The sequence below is a fragment of the Vipera ursinii genome (genome assembly GCF_947247035.1).
Source record: "Vipera ursinii genome assembly, chromosome: 16".
Taxonomy (NCBI): Eukaryota; Metazoa; Chordata; class Lepidosauria; order Squamata; family Viperidae; genus Vipera; species Vipera ursinii.
In genome coordinates this window covers 8,194,271-8,209,285 of record NC_139529.1, presented here as the reverse complement: position 1 = coordinate 8,209,285, position 15,015 = coordinate 8,194,271, and the positions used below count along the sequence as shown (strand labels likewise).

Sequence of the window (15,015 nt, the reverse complement as noted above, 5' to 3'; positions counted from 1 at the left end):
CTTGTCCTCCCTGTTGGGAAGTTTCTCCTTAATTCCAGGTTGCTTCTCTCTTTGATCAGTTTCCAACCATCGTCGTTTCTCGTCCTGCCTTCAGGTGCTTTGGAAAGCAGCAGGTTTTCTCACCAGAGGCCAAGATGTTCTTCTTGGAGGGCTTGGCTTGGAGAGATCTGGAGAAGATGCCTTCTACTCAATGCCAAGCGTGGGAAAATCCAAGCTGGTTTGGGTTTCAGCCAAGGCCCAGAAAGAGAAACGTTGACTTGAAGAATCTGGGGTTAGTTCCGACTTTCAGCCGGGAAATATGGCTAAGGAATGCCCAGGGGATCCAGTGGTGAGAGGGATAAGCTGTGGACAGCAGCTCCATGTTAAGACTCATGTTTAATTCAGGGATAGAGGGAATTTTTATGTATTTTATTTTGAGTCTTCCTTGACCTCTGGTAACCGTATGGATCCTTCCTTCCTTCCTTCCTTCCTTCCTTCCTTCCTTCCTTCCTTCCTTCCTTCCTTCCTTCCTTCCTTCCTTCCTTCCTTCCTTCCTTCCTTCCTCTCCCTAACACTGATTCTCAGAGAGATTGCTTGTCCCTTCTTGTTTCCAAGGAAGAAAATGTAACGCCATTCAGCCCCAGGCAGAATCAAAGGATTTTATGTTGGGGGCTGGACAGGCCCATCTGTCAGACCCTCTAACTCTGGTGCTCTTCTGGTTTGATTGTCAATGAAATGGCCACTACTTTAGAAGTCCATTAGGAGAAATCAGCAACAGTCAAGAAAAGCCGTTTTCTTTCTTTCTTTTCCCGCATCAAGTGGGCAACATGTGAATTTCAAGGATCTAGCTAGCTTTAGTCTAAACATAGACCTCAGATGTTAGCTTCTGAGCCTCCATTCCCTTGCTTACTCCTTCTGCCCCTTAGAGCACCCTCAACAAAAACTAGCATTTCATTGCCCATAAATGAAACTTTTCCAAAGCACTCACGTTGCTTCCTTTAAAGACTACTGAATAGAAGCACTGGATTGTAGCAATGACATTATTGTATAATATTTTTATTGGAGAGGCTACCAGCCGGTCTTCTGTTTGTAGACCTGGCTCTCTAAGCATTATCTTTCCCAGATTAATCAGATTTATTGGACTGACTGAAGTCCGGTTTGCGATGAGCATATGTCGTGCTGGTTGCAGCATCTGAAAGATTTTAGAGCGGTTTCATCCCCAACAGAAGCTCCCAAATGGAAAAGAATTGATCTTCCCAAAATCAGAACGGCTTACATCCTTTAGATAAGATGTTAATTGTAGCTCAGGATCAACGCTTCCTACCTGTTGACGGGACCCAACGCTGGTTAATCCCACATCAATGTGGAGAGCTGCATTTAGGGCAGAGAAAAGGACGTGGCTCTTAAAAGCTTTGATTGAACTGAGTCCAGATGGGTTTTTTTTTTAATATGGACCCAACTGTGCTTTGTATATAATAGTTAAGCCACAAAGGTTGGCCCAGGGAAGGCTTAATTGCTCCAAACATAAATTGAACTCCTCTGTGCCAAAGGATTAGACCGACTGTAGTCTTTTCACTATTTTGCACTGTTAAATTAAATGTGCATCACACGATGCCCAAAATGGAAGGTAAAACACTTCAAGATACCTGAAGCATTTAAGTGGCCTGGCCAAGGTCCACTCGGGCACTTAGCAAAAACTAGTTCATTTAATGACTGTTTGAAACTATAGCAGCACTGCAAAAATCAAAATTAGGATGCTTGGCAACTGATTCACATTTATGACGGTAGCAGGGTCCCAGGCCACATGACCCCATTTTGCAAGCTTCTGAGAAGCAAAGTCAACGGGGGTGGGTGGGGAAGCCAGGTTTGCCTAACCAACCGGGTTGCTAACTTTAACAACTGCACTTAACCACCCTGGCAAGAAAGGTGGTAAAATGAGGCAAAACTCTCTTAAATGTCTCGCTTAGCAAGGGAGAGTTTGAGCTCAACTGCGGTCGTAAGTCGAGGACTACCTGTACAGATCCTTTTTTTTTTTTTTTTTGCTTTTAACGCCGCCGTATTCTCTCGATCTGAAGTGGACTCAGCCTTTCTCAAGCAGTCCCCCCTCTGGGTGCATTGCTTCCTTTGCTTTCCCCCTGCTGCTAATCAAAACAAACACTTGGGTGGATGGCGAAGTTACAGCAGGCACTCCAAATAAATCACTAATTTCTCCCTGCATGATCTCAAGGACCAAGAGAGGCGTAACTAGCCTGGCCCGGTCTTGGTCCAAGCAAAGCCCCCCTGGCAGGGTAATTGGAAGAATGACAGACATAAAACACAGCAAAATGCCGAAAAATAGATACTTCCCGCCGCCCTTTGCAAAAGAGCGATTGCAGGGTTTGGAAATCAAGAAGGCAAGGTGGGGGGAAAAAGGGGATATTTTCTCATTGAGACAAGAGCGAAGAGCAAAACAAGCTACTATTACAGTGGGTCGAAAAAAGGCAGAGAAGGAAGGATGGATGAGGTGTGGAGAAGGAGGGGGTGGTTGTTGCAAGAAAGCCGGGGCGTAAAAGCACCAAACCAGTTACAGAAGGGAGACAGGATGTGCTTGGTGTTCCCACGCCCAAACAGGCTGAATTTTCCTGGATGATTCTGAGATTTTTGCCCTTACAACTCTGGCGTCCTGGGGCCTCTGCATCCTCTCAAGGGACGAGGGTGCATTTGTACATTGGAAAACACGCCGGCGTTCGGAGGACCCATTAAAAGCTGCCCCGCCTTGGAAAAAATGAGATTTTCCACCCTCCCAAAAAAATCAGAAAGCAAACAAAATACGTACAGCGGAGAGGAGAGGGAGAGAAAGAGAGAGAGAAGCAAAAAAAAAAGAAGAAACAGGAAAAAAGAAAAAAAGAGAAGATAAAGCCATGCATCGTAATTTTCTCTGTGGGACTCGGAGGTAATTGAGCCATTTAGATAAAAATAGGGCAGGCTGTCCCTTTAGGTAAGGCGAGCCTTAGCAACGCAAGAAGGCTTGAATTATGCCTCTGGTATCACTTTAAACCCCCCCACGGCCCTGCCACCCAGCCCCCAGCGTTAAGCTGAGCGGCACCTCTCTTTTGTACGCCGGTGTGCGCATTTCGTTCTCTCTCTTTTTTTTCTTCTTTGTAAAATAGCTTGTCAAAGGCTGTCCGATGGGTGGAGAATTTCAGCTGTCACAACTAATTTTGGCTGTCCGCAATGCGAGTGTGCCCACGGGGGTACGTGTGCGTAGAAGAGCCCAGGAGCTCTTAGGAAGAAGCTTGTCAAATGCAGGGTTCATTTCTCTCTCTCTCTCTCTCTCTTTTAACTTTCAGAAGAAAGATTTACATCACAAATTTGTTTCTGGGAGTGTTTAAGGACTTTAATTTTCTCTCTCTCTCTCTCTCTCTCTTTCCACCCCCCCACAACAGCGGTTTGATGGGCTTTGATTTCCCACTCGCCCGGCTCGGTCTCCTGCCTCTCCATCAATTGTTGTCACGTTGCCTGCTTGAGATCTGTCAGGCGCTCTGGCGTTGCTGCGTTTGTGAATGTCAGAATGCTTTCTCCTCCTCCCTGGATTTGGCTGGAAAGTTAGCACGCGTAGCAGGGGCTTAGCAAGATTTTCTGAAGGCGGAGGTGGAAATCGTGAGCGAAAGGGAACTTGAATGGCGCGTTCCTTGGTGCTCTCTGAGCTGGGTTGTTTTCTGGCAGACATTTCATGACCCAACTAGGCAACGTCATCAGCGCCAGAAGGTAGTACGGAGCAGAAGCTAGCTCCATTCTCCATCCACTGATGATGTTACCTAGTTGGGTCATGAAATGTCTGCAAGAAAACAACCCAGCTCAGAGAGCACCAGGGAGGCCACGGTCCTCCTCCCCTTCTCCATACAGTAAGGACTACCTGTAGTTTGAAGATTAATATAAAACATGTATTGTGGGGAAAGGTAATACAGCATGTACAATAAACGTAATTTCTTGTAGCAGCATCTGTCTACCCAACAGATTTAAGAGCTTTTAATAAAGGCCATTATGTCTTTATTAAAGCACACCCACAGAGCACTGTAGGTTTGTAACAAGGGAAGGGCTGAAAATGACTTTATGGAAAAATAGACTCGGAGGAGCCCAAAATATTGGAAAAGAGTAGGATAAACCAAGGGAGTGACTCATTACTTTCGACTTACACTGACTCAAGAGTAATTTGGAATAACTCATCTTTGCACGCCTGCAATCAAAGGCAAACTGACCGACATGAAAGCAACTTGGGGGCTTCTCAAGAAATCTGACCCTATCATATAAAAATATTTATTTATTTATTTTATTTTAATTCCATTTATATCCCGCCCTTCTCCGAAGACTCATGTGGGACGTGGTTACAGATAGTCCTCCACTTACAACCGCAGTTGAGCCCAAAACATCCCTTGCTAAGCGAGGCAGTTCTTACGTGAGTTTTGCCCCACTTTTAAGACCTTTCTTGCAACAGTGATTAAGCCAATCCCTGCAGTTCTTTAGTAACCCAGTGGCTAAGCGAATCGGGCTTTGACTTTTGCTGGCCAGGTCGCCAAAGGGCATCACGAGACCCCGGGACACGGCGACCGTCATAAGTACACGCCAGTTGCCAAGGGTCTAAAATCAGGTAACCAGGGGGATGCCAGGATGGTTGGAAATTTATTTATTTATTTATGTGAAATAAATACGTGAAATGTGAAAAAAGGTCTTGAAAGGCACTTTTTTTTCCACTGGGCATCGTGGTAGAACTTCAGAGGACGAGCATCTACCATGAAGGCGTTTGCATGAAGAACATTAATAATAATAATAATAATAATAATAATAATAATAATAATAATAATAATAGTAATAATAATAAGTTGGAAGGGACCTTGGAGGTCATCTAGTCCAACCCCCTGCTAAGGCAGGAAACCCTATACCATTTCAGACAAATGATAGGATAGGATAGGATAGAGCCGGAAGGGACCTTAGAGGTCTTCTAGTCCAGCCCCCTGCTCAAGCAGGAGATCCTACTGACCAAGGAAGCACTTTGGAGGGGCGGCATCCCCCATGGAAGCCCCCCAAGAAGCCCCCCCACCCTGCAAAGGCGGCGCGCGGCGCGTGGCAGAGCTGCAGCGCCAAGGGAGGGGTCGGCGACGCCTCCGCGCGCCCGCCACGCCCCCGCCCCGCCCCCTGCGGCCTTCCCGCGGAGGAGCCCCGCTCACGTGACGCTCCGCTCGGCCCGTGACGTCACGCGTCCCTCCCTCCCTCCCTCCCGCCAGCGCCGCCACCCCGTCCTCCTTCCGCTTTCCGCCGGAAGCGAGGGAGGGACTTCCTTTTCCGGGTACGGGTCCCCAGGCGGAGGGAGAGCGAGGCAGCCGGAGCGCTTGAGCCCCCGGGCGCCAGACGGAGAGGCCGAGTGAGTGGCGGCGGCGGCGGCGGCGGCCGAGCGGGCGTCCGGAGGGCCCCGCGGGGCCAGGGAGAGCCGGCGGCGGGGCTCCGAGGGCCGCCGGGGCAGAGCGGGCAGCGGGAGGAGGAGGCCGCAGGCCCGGCCTTGGCTTGACAGGAGGTGGGCCGGGCCGCCCCACGGCAGGCCGCGGGGGAGGGCTCTCGGGGGTGGCCGGGACGCCCGAGGCATGCCGGGAAAGGGGCCCCGCCGCCCCGGGACTGCCCCGCCTCGCTGACGGGGGGAAGCGGGGCGCTGGGGGCGCTCTGCCCCTGGACCCCTGGAGCCCCCTCGCAGCGGCCTGTCTTCGCCTGCGCTAGGCTGCCTTTCTGGTGGCTCCCTGGTAGACTGCTGCTGGATGTGGAGGCTCGGCTCTCGAGGAGCGGCGAGCAGCAGCAGCCCCTCCGCTCCACCCTCCCGGTCAATAGGGCAGCCCCTCGCCCCGGACTCTGCTTCCTCCAGAAGGCCCAGCAAGCCTGCCTCGGGTGCTGAGGGCTTTGACAGGTCCCCGGCGGAGCTTGGAAGCCTGGCTCCGAGTTCCTTTATTTTTGTTTTATTAAACTTGAATGTAACTATGATTATGACCTATCCCCTGCTGTTTATATGTACGTTGTGAGCTTCTGCACCAGAGAGACATTCTTTGTGTGTCCGATCACACAGTACTAGGAGGAGGAGGAGGAGGAAGACTGTGGGGTCCTTGGTGCTCTCTGACTTTGCTTGTTTTCTTGCAGACGTTTCATTACCCAGCTAGGTAACATCATCAGTGTTAGAAGGGAGTAAGGTGTGTGGAGTGGAGAAGGGGAGGAGGAGGAGGAGGAAAACAACGATGGGGCCCTTGATGCGCTCTGACCAAGTTTTCTTGCAGACGTTTCATGACCCAATTAGATAACTTCATCAGTGCTAGTGAGTGTGGCTTGCTCCCTGTTTATATGCAGCAGCTCTCGCAGGCGTTTCATTGTCAAACTAGGTAACATCATCCGTGTTAGGTGGGAGTGCTGCCTTCTAGCACTGATGACGTTACCTAGTTTGGGCAATGAATCGTCTGCAGGAAAACACGCTGAGAGGGCACCAAGGAGCCCTCCTGTACACCTACAGATAGCCCTCGACTTACGACCACAACGGAGCCCAAAATTTCTGTTGCTAAGGGAACATTTGTTAACTGAGTTTTGCCCCATTTGGCGACCTTTCTTGCCACAGTTCCTAAGTGAATCTCTGTAGTCGTTAAGTTAGCAACACGGTTGTTAAGTGAATCCGGCTTCCCCTTCGACTTTGCTTGCCAGAAGGTCGCCAAAGGGGATCACGTGACCCCAGGAGAACACTGTGACCATCATCAATATGAGTCAGTTGTCAAGTGTCTGAATTTTGATCAGGTGACCACGGTGACCAAGTGTGAAAAACGGTCATGAGTCACTTTTTCAGTGCCGTTGTGGCTTTGAACAGTCACTAAACGAACTGTTGTAAGTCGAGGACTGCCTGTACAGGTTTGGCCCTGTGTCTCCTTCCACTGGGAATGCAGGCTTTTTCTCTCTGCCCTGAAACCGTTCTCGGCAACTTCCACACTCACGTTCACTTGCAGTGGGACTCTTCTAGCTAGACTAAAAATCCCTTATTTCCTGTCCTGATAAGGGAAAGGCTGCAGGCCTCTTACAGCTTCGCTGGCTCTCTTCTGCAGCTGTGCAGAATCTGCACACAGCTGGAAACTGCACGTTGTTTGACAGATTGGCAACCGGGACCGTGCAAGTTGTTTTGCCATCGCCTTGAACTAGATCCATCTTCTAGCCTACTTGCATAGCTTCTTATTTATTTCTTAAGTCTATATGCCGTCTGTCTCCCTGTCTCAAATGACTCCCATGAACGCTTTGCTTCATCTTTTGGCCCTGTGCAGAGGGAAGTTGGAATTCTTCAGCTCTTTCTTGTTTTTGTTTTTTTTACGCGTATGCAGGACTATATCCGTCACACTACTGTGTTATTTTTTGAGGCGAACAGCTCTTTGCAAAGCCCAGAAAAGGAAAAGCAAACAGTAAGCTGAGGAAATGCAACTTAAAGGTTGCTCCTTAGCATCTCTCAAGGGAGCTCTTGAAAACAGAGATAACTTGGATGTGTGAACATCAGAATATATGTCATGCTTCTAAGCTAGACACCCGTCTTGCATTGTTACTGTGTGATTCCCCCCCCCCCACACACAGAAGTACATGAAGGATCAGATATCTCCCTTTGTCTTGTGCATTAGCTGCTTAAATATCCACACGTTATCACCAGTGAGCATTCCTTCAAGGTTGGTGACCTTTCTAGACTCTGTGCAGTTGTCTAATGCTGTGGGTCCCTATTGTGCTGTACCCCGCTTACTTAACAAGACAGTCAGTGAACTGGAGAGTCAGTTTGGTGTAGCGGCTAAGGTGCTGGCCTAGAAACCAGGAGATGGCAAGTTATAGTCCCACCTTAAGCATGAAAACTAGCTGGGTGTCTTTGAGAGTTCTTGTTCTGCCTTGGGCGTGAAAGCTGGTTGAGTAACTCTGGGCCAATCGTCAGGCAACAGTGAGTTCTAGTCCTTCCTTAGATATGACAGACAGCGGGGTAACTTTGGGCCCATCACCCGGAGACAGTGAGTTCTAGTTCTTCCTTAGGCATGAAAGCCTAAGAACTTTTTGTAACTTTGAACGGTCACTACAGTTCGAACGGACTTACACCAGCGAACTGCTGCAAGTCGAGAACTATTATGTTTCTCTAATAGTTTTATCATTTTTCTTTTCCTCTGGGACCCGACAGTGCTGCCTGTTTGAATCGTGAAAAATAAACTGTGCGTGTTGATCCTGATAAGGGTTGCCACTGCATAGACAGTTCTGCCTCTGAGCTGTTTAGCCTGCTGTCCAGTCCCAGGTGCCACATGCTAAGTAACCATGGTAGGAGAGGCACAGGGCTTATTCATCAAATCGAGTTGCATAACTGAACAGCCCGTGCACTCATTTGTGGGTAAGGAAGAATTTAACTGACCGCCTCATCCTAGCACATTCGTTGTAGTCCAGTGTACATTCACTTCAGGACCTTTTTTGGCTGTGCAGATAATTTAATGCAACAGGTACCTTTGATTGCACACACAATTGCATCCTGTGACGTCTTTTCCTGCCTCTTTCCGACGTGTAGATCTGTATTTTCTCCTATCCCTTTTCCTTTGGAATACTACTTGAGGTTTATAGGTAGTCCTTGACGTACGACAATTCAGTTAGTGACTGTTCAAAGTTACAACGGCATTGACTCATGACCGTTTTTCACACCATTTAGATGCTTGGGGACTGATTCATATTTATGACTGTTGCGGGTCTCCTGGCGGGGGCTCACGTGATGCCCTTTTGCAACCTGCCAAAGTCGAATGGGAAGCCAGGTTCATTTCACAACCACGTTACTAGCTTAACAACTGCAGTGATTCCCTTAACGAATGTGGCAAGAAACGTCATAAAATGGAATAAGACTCGCTTAACAAGTGTTTCACTTAACAGAAATTTTGTGCTCAGCTGTGGTCATAAGTTGAGGACTACCTGCATTTACTGACTGTTTATTTATTGAGCTTACATGCTGCTCATCCCATCCAGAGGTGGCTCTCGGTGGTTTACAATCATTAAAAGCAACGTGGAAACATTAAAACAATAAGTATTAATGCTAAGAGATATTTAATGTGATGGAAAATATCCCTGAAAAATACTGTTTGGCCTACAATAGGCTGTAGGAGGAGATCTGTTTGATTTTACCTGTAGTCCTCGCCTTATGATCACCACTGAGCCCAAAGTTTTTGTTGGTAAACAATGTTGACGTGACTTTTGCCCCATTGTATGACAGTGACTGCATGGCCCTGGGATTCTGCAACCGTCATAAATACATGCCAGTTGCCAAGCGTCTGAATTTTGATCATGTGACCACGGGGATTTTCAAACGGTCAGAATAAAACATTGGAAGGGGCCTTGGAGGTCATCTAGTCCAACCCCCTGCTCAAGCAGGAGACCCTGCGCCATTTCTGACAAGTCGCTGTCTGATTTTCTTTTGTAAGTGCAAGTTCGTAAGTGTGAAAAATGCTCATAGGTCACGTGCCGTTGTAACTTTGAATGGTCACTAGACAAATATTTGTAAGCCAAGGACTGGCTGTAGTGCATTTCCCCAAAATCTTGATAAGATTATTACCTCCAAAGCCACAAATCCGAGGCTGTGCAAGCAACAGGTTTAGAAAGCATTTTTGTGGTGCAAATTGGTGGAGGGCAGATGACGGCATTGTGTTTTTTTTATTCCCCTGTGTGGATTTGTGGCCCTGATTAAGGAACCAAAACCTGTATAAAGCTGCCAGAAAGACGAGTGCATGCTTGCTTCTAGTTGTCCCAAGTTAGGTTTTTATATTGCCATAAGCTGAGCATTACCCGTGCTGTAATCAAACCACCTAACTTCAGTTCCCCCCTTAACTTACGGTAGGTGCTGGAAACGAAAAACATTCAAAAACTTGTTTGTATGCATCATCCCATCGAGTAACTTAAAGTCCAGTTGTGGCTTTCACAGCATTTCAGCTGCTCTTTTGAGCCGTTATTTGTTGAGGAACTGCCACATCATCAACATCGGCTTTTGACTTGACCTGGCCAGGGGGTGTGCTGTAAGGGAAGCCAACCTTTGTTCAAATAACAAAAACAGATTAATTCAGTGCAACCTAAAGTCAAACAGAAAGCTACCGAATGAAACGGAGAACTTTCATTCTCTCTCCGTACTCAGGTCTAACTGTCCTGCCGGCAAACCCGCTTAGCTGTTGTTGTTTTTTAAATTGTTACGGACGTTTGCACTGCGGATGTTTTAGAACATAGAACACTAGGGCTGGAAGGGACCTTGGAGGTCTTCTAGTCCAACCCCTTTGCTCAAGCTGGCGAACCTATCCCTTCTGAGACAAATGGCTGCTTAATCTCTTCTTGAAAACCTCCGGTGATGGAGCACCCACAACTTCCAGAGGAAAGTGATTAATTGTTCCCACTGTCGGGGAAATTTCTGCTTAGTTCTGGGTTGCTTCTCTCCTTGATTAGCTTCCATCTGTTGCTTCTTGTCCTGCCTTCAGGTGCTTTGGAGAACAAGTTGATCCCCTTCAGATACTGGAGGATTGCTATTATATGCCCCCTAAGTTGTCTTTGCGTTAGCCTAGACATGCCTAGTTCCCTCAACCATTGGTTTAGCCTCCAGGTCTTTCACCATCACGGTTGCTTTTCTCTGCACATTCTTCCTCCTGCCTTTATTTCACCCCTTTCCCCGTATTTTAGCATTTGTAAAGGTGCCCATCCAGTCCTGTGACTCTCTCGATTCCCTGACATTTTTCCAGGTCAGCAAATGTTTTTCCATTAAGGGCTAGTGAGAATCTGTATAACAGGTTTGTACAAAGGCTGCTTCCGAAGGATTCCTAGCATGGATTCTCCCCCCCCCCCGCCTCTCTCCCTCTTTCACTACATGGCTGGTTTCCACTGAACCATTTACTTTTCTATCCTAAATGGAGTTTTACCCTCTACACATACGTAAATTCAGGATTTTCTCCCCTAACGTGCCTCACTTTAGTTTGTTTCTTTTTTTAAAAAAAATCTCTGTTCTCCCTGTCTAAAGAAGTTGATCATTTTTCTCAGCCTGGGTTTCCATCCAGTGTCGACAGTCAAAGTCTTAAGTCTCCTAGTGAGTGGCCCAAAGACACCCAATCGGCTTTCATGCCTAAGGCAGGACTAGAACTCACCGTCTCCTGGCGATTGGCCCAAAGCCACCCAGCTGGCTCTCATGGCTAAAGTGGGACTACAACTCACAGTCTCCCACTTTCCAGCCTTAACCACTAGGCAAAACTCCTTCGTTGATACTGTCTCTCTTGCCTCTTTATGCTTGCCCTTTTTCGTAACGAAGCTGGCACCGCTGTAGCAAGCGGTCTTCTGCTTTCCCAGGATGGCGCCTTGTTCTATCCTTTCCATGCTTTCTTAAGGAACACCCTTTAATGCGCGCCGTTGGGAGAGCTTTGCCGGAGTCGCCAGTTCTTGTTTTATACACATTTTCTCTCTTTCCTGCCTGTGCAGAAGTACCTTGAACATTGCTCCTCATTTCCCCCCCCCCCATTTTATCTAAGGGCATCGTGTTACATAAGCTGGATCAGAAAGGTTTTGCCAAGCAGCTGCAGCCTCACGTTTGAGGAGGCCTAAGCCCTGAAAAACAATTTTCTTTTTTTTTTTTTTTTGGTTTCTCAGTATTAAAAAAATAAATACAGGTAGTCCTTGACTTACAACCATTCATGTTGTGCCCAAAATTACAGCGGCATCGACTTGCGACCCTTTTTCACACTTGAAACCATTGCGGCCTCCCCAGGGCCCCGTGATCCAACTTCAGACCACACCTGGCAACCGGAGGTTTTCGAGAGGAGATCAGACAACCATTTGACTGGGATGCCATAAGGTCTCCCGCCTTGGGCAGCGGGTTAGACTGGAAGACCTCTTGAGGTCCTTCTCAGCCCTTTGATTTGACGATACTCTTGAGTCACCTTGGTTAATTTGACTCTTGCTCAAGCTGGGACGTTGGGGTGAATGTTGTATCTTTTTGGACAGGACCGGGATCCCTCCCTGTGTATTTTAGCATTAACAGATGGGCAGGGGTCGCCCGCAGAGGGGAGGGGGAGATGTGATAGCGCTGCCTCTTCTAGGTCCAAAAGTCGTTGGGGCAGAAGAAAAAGACTTTGATCCCCTTTAAATCTTCTGCAAAGGAAGGAGGGCTCCCTGCTCAGCAGGCTCTGTGGCCAGTTAACCCCCCCCAGCTGAGATAAGGCTGTCTCCCAGGAGCTAAACACCCCCCCCCCCCGCCCGCCCCAGTTATCCACATTCCTGAATAAACAGCTGCCAAAGCAGGAATAACTAACTAACTCTTGTGTTCAAAGTGCTCCTTTCACAAGGGCAGTCAGCCTTCCTCTGCTTTTCTTCAGAAATATTGCAAGTCTGGGGGGGGGGTTCAGAAGGTGAACCCCATCCTCCTTTCAGGGATCTGAGGATTCACAGGAACCACGGGTAGTCCTCGACAAGGGAACCCCAAATTTCTGCCGAGGCCTTTGTTAAGTGAGCTTTGCCAGAGTGGTTAAGTGAATGAATCACTTGCCGTTGTTGAGTTCACAACACGGTTGTTTTTAAGTGTAGCCGGCTTCCCCACGGACTTTGCTTGCCAGGAGGCCGCAGAAATGTGAACACAGGACCCTGAAACACTGCGACCGTCGTAAATACAAGTCGGTTGCCAAACAGGTTTTTCTCCAGGAGGATCTATCCCCAACCAGATCCTTCAGAACTTCTAACAGTGACCCCCTCATCGCCGTAATTGGGTCCCTCCACCTTTTCCAACACGATGGGCTTCCGAAAGAATGCTCCGTCTTTGCATTGATCCATTGATTGACTGTGTGCCATTGAGTGGGTGTCCACTCTTAGCAATCCCATAATTTTTCTCCAGGAGGATTTTCACCCCACCCCCCAAACTTGGTCCTTCAGCTCTTCCAATGATATCCTCCTTGCTGTTGCACTGGAGTCCCTTCACCTTGCTGGGATTGTCCTCTTCTTTCATTCCCTTCCAGCTTTCCCAGCATAATGGACTTCTCTAGGAATTGTACGGCTTGACGAGAGAGATCCTGTTGGATTCAGTGGGATTAAGCACATTTAGTTTTGTCTTAATGAATTGGGGATAGGGCCTGTCATAATATAACTAAATGTAATGATGCAAGGTAATTATCTTGGCTGCTGTTTGCATTTATTTTTGGGAAGTTTTTACTGTTTCATTGTTTTTAATTCTTATAAACATTGTCTAATTTTTAAATTTCAAGCCTCCCAGGGTCACTTGGTTGAGTTGGGCAGCTATAGAAGATTGATTGAATGAATGATCAATCAATCAGTGACAGTATCGCTAATTAAAACAATTGATTTGCTTAATTGGCATATAAATTTAATATATAAAACCTTTCATTTTGCTTCCTCCCAGGCTGGTTCATTACAGGAGCAGAGAACTTTCTAAGCTCGCCCCATCTAAACCTAGCTAATGATTTTTTTATTATCATGATTTCTCTGCCTATAGCAAATGGCTGCTAAAATTGGAGAAATTTCTCACGTGAATAATTCTGCACCCCTCGTGGACCCCTCGGTGTACGGTTACGGAGTCAAGCGGGCTTTGGAAGACGGGAGTAAGTCATTCCCCCCCCCAACTTTTTGAAATCCCTTTTACTTTAAGGGAAGTTCGGTTTGGTTTGGCAATGGCTGGCAGTGGGGAGGAGAACCTATCCTATCCTATCCTATATCCATCCATCATCTGTCTGTCTGTCTGTCTCTCTCTATGTATCTATCTGCAACCTTGACAACTTTAAGATCCCAGAATTCCTCAGCCAGCGTAGTCTACAAGTCTTAAAGTTGTCAAGGTTGCAGACCCCTGCCTTAGGCTGGGTGGCTTACAGTTACATCTAAGCTAAGCCATTAAAAAAGTTAAAATCAAACATTAAAACCAAAGGCACGTGGGGAGGGTGGGGGCAGAGTGGGGAGGAGCTGGGATCTGCTGTTACTCAATCAACCACCCCCACTGGGGTCCCAGGCCAAGGGGCAGAACCAGGTCTTTAGGCCCTTGCGAAAGGACAGGAGGGTCGGGGCCAACCTCACATCAGGGAGGAAGAATGTTCCAGAGGGCAGGGGCCACAGCAGAGAAGACCCTCCTCCTGGGCCCCGCCAGCCGGAATAATTGGGCTGATGAGACCCTCCTTGTGCCTCCTCTGACGACACGGGTGGGACGAGCCAATCCCGGTGGGGTGAGATGGTCCCTCCAGCAACCTGGACCCATGCCATGAATTGGGGTTTGTCCTCAACCAGCGTTCACGCTGGGCCCGGCAAGAACAGAATCATGCAGAACTGTTGGAAGTGGTTAGAAGATTCATTTTATCAGCAGCCGCAATGCTTGAGCAATTGTTTAGTCTTTCCCTTGATAAGGGGGCGAGGGTGCTGAAACACCCCTCCAGAGAGTGCTCGTGTCCAAGGGCAATTTTGGAGCTGTTAAGTTCCAAGGGAGGCTGACTTTTTCCTCTTGCAAGGGAAAAATAAAGGTACTGTCAGTCCTCAACTTACAAACCATTTGTTTAGAGACCGTTGAAAGTTAACAGTGGTACCGCAAAAGCGATTGATGAGCCCTTTTTAGCAGCAACTTAGTAGCGTACAGCTTAAAAATCAAGTAAAGCAACAATACAATTAATAGGCATCTGAGATCACAAAAACAAATCCTAACTTGTAACAAAACGATCAGCCAGCAAATTCAGTAGCTGACTTGTTTAAATACAAAGCCATTTTTGACATCGGTGCGTGCTGACATAGCTTAGCCTGCTCTTCTACTAAGAGAGAAATTGTGTGTCATTTCCAGTAAGAAATATAAAATATCCTAGCAACTATTACCATATATAGAGCTGACTATATATGGACATAAAGCTTAATAAGGCCTAATAGAAAAACATCTGGCAAGGGGAAAAGAGCTGATTTTCAGACATTTGTTTCGTTCTGTGAAGAATCATCTTCCAGAGCCTTTGAGCTTTTAATGCATTAAATTAATTAATTAACTGATGCATTAACTCA

At 47.5% G+C, this 15,015-nt stretch overlaps 1 protein-coding gene across 2 annotated transcripts in view; it reads left to right on the top strand.

Annotated features, from left to right (window-relative positions):
- Positions 1-5,282: 5,282 nt before the first annotated feature.
- FUBP3 (far upstream element binding protein 3) overlaps positions 5,283-15,015 on the top strand; it is a 32,649-nt gene continuing 22,916 nt past the window's right edge. For both annotated transcript variants that reach the window (XM_083375340.1, XM_083375339.1), the window contains exons 1-2: positions 5,283-5,377; positions 13,487-13,592. In XM_083375340.1, the coding sequence (XP_083231466.1) occupies positions 13,490-13,592 (103 nt within the window). In that variant the 5' untranslated portion in view covers positions 5,283-5,377; positions 13,487-13,489. The remainder of the gene's footprint in view (positions 5,378-13,486; positions 13,593-15,015) is intronic.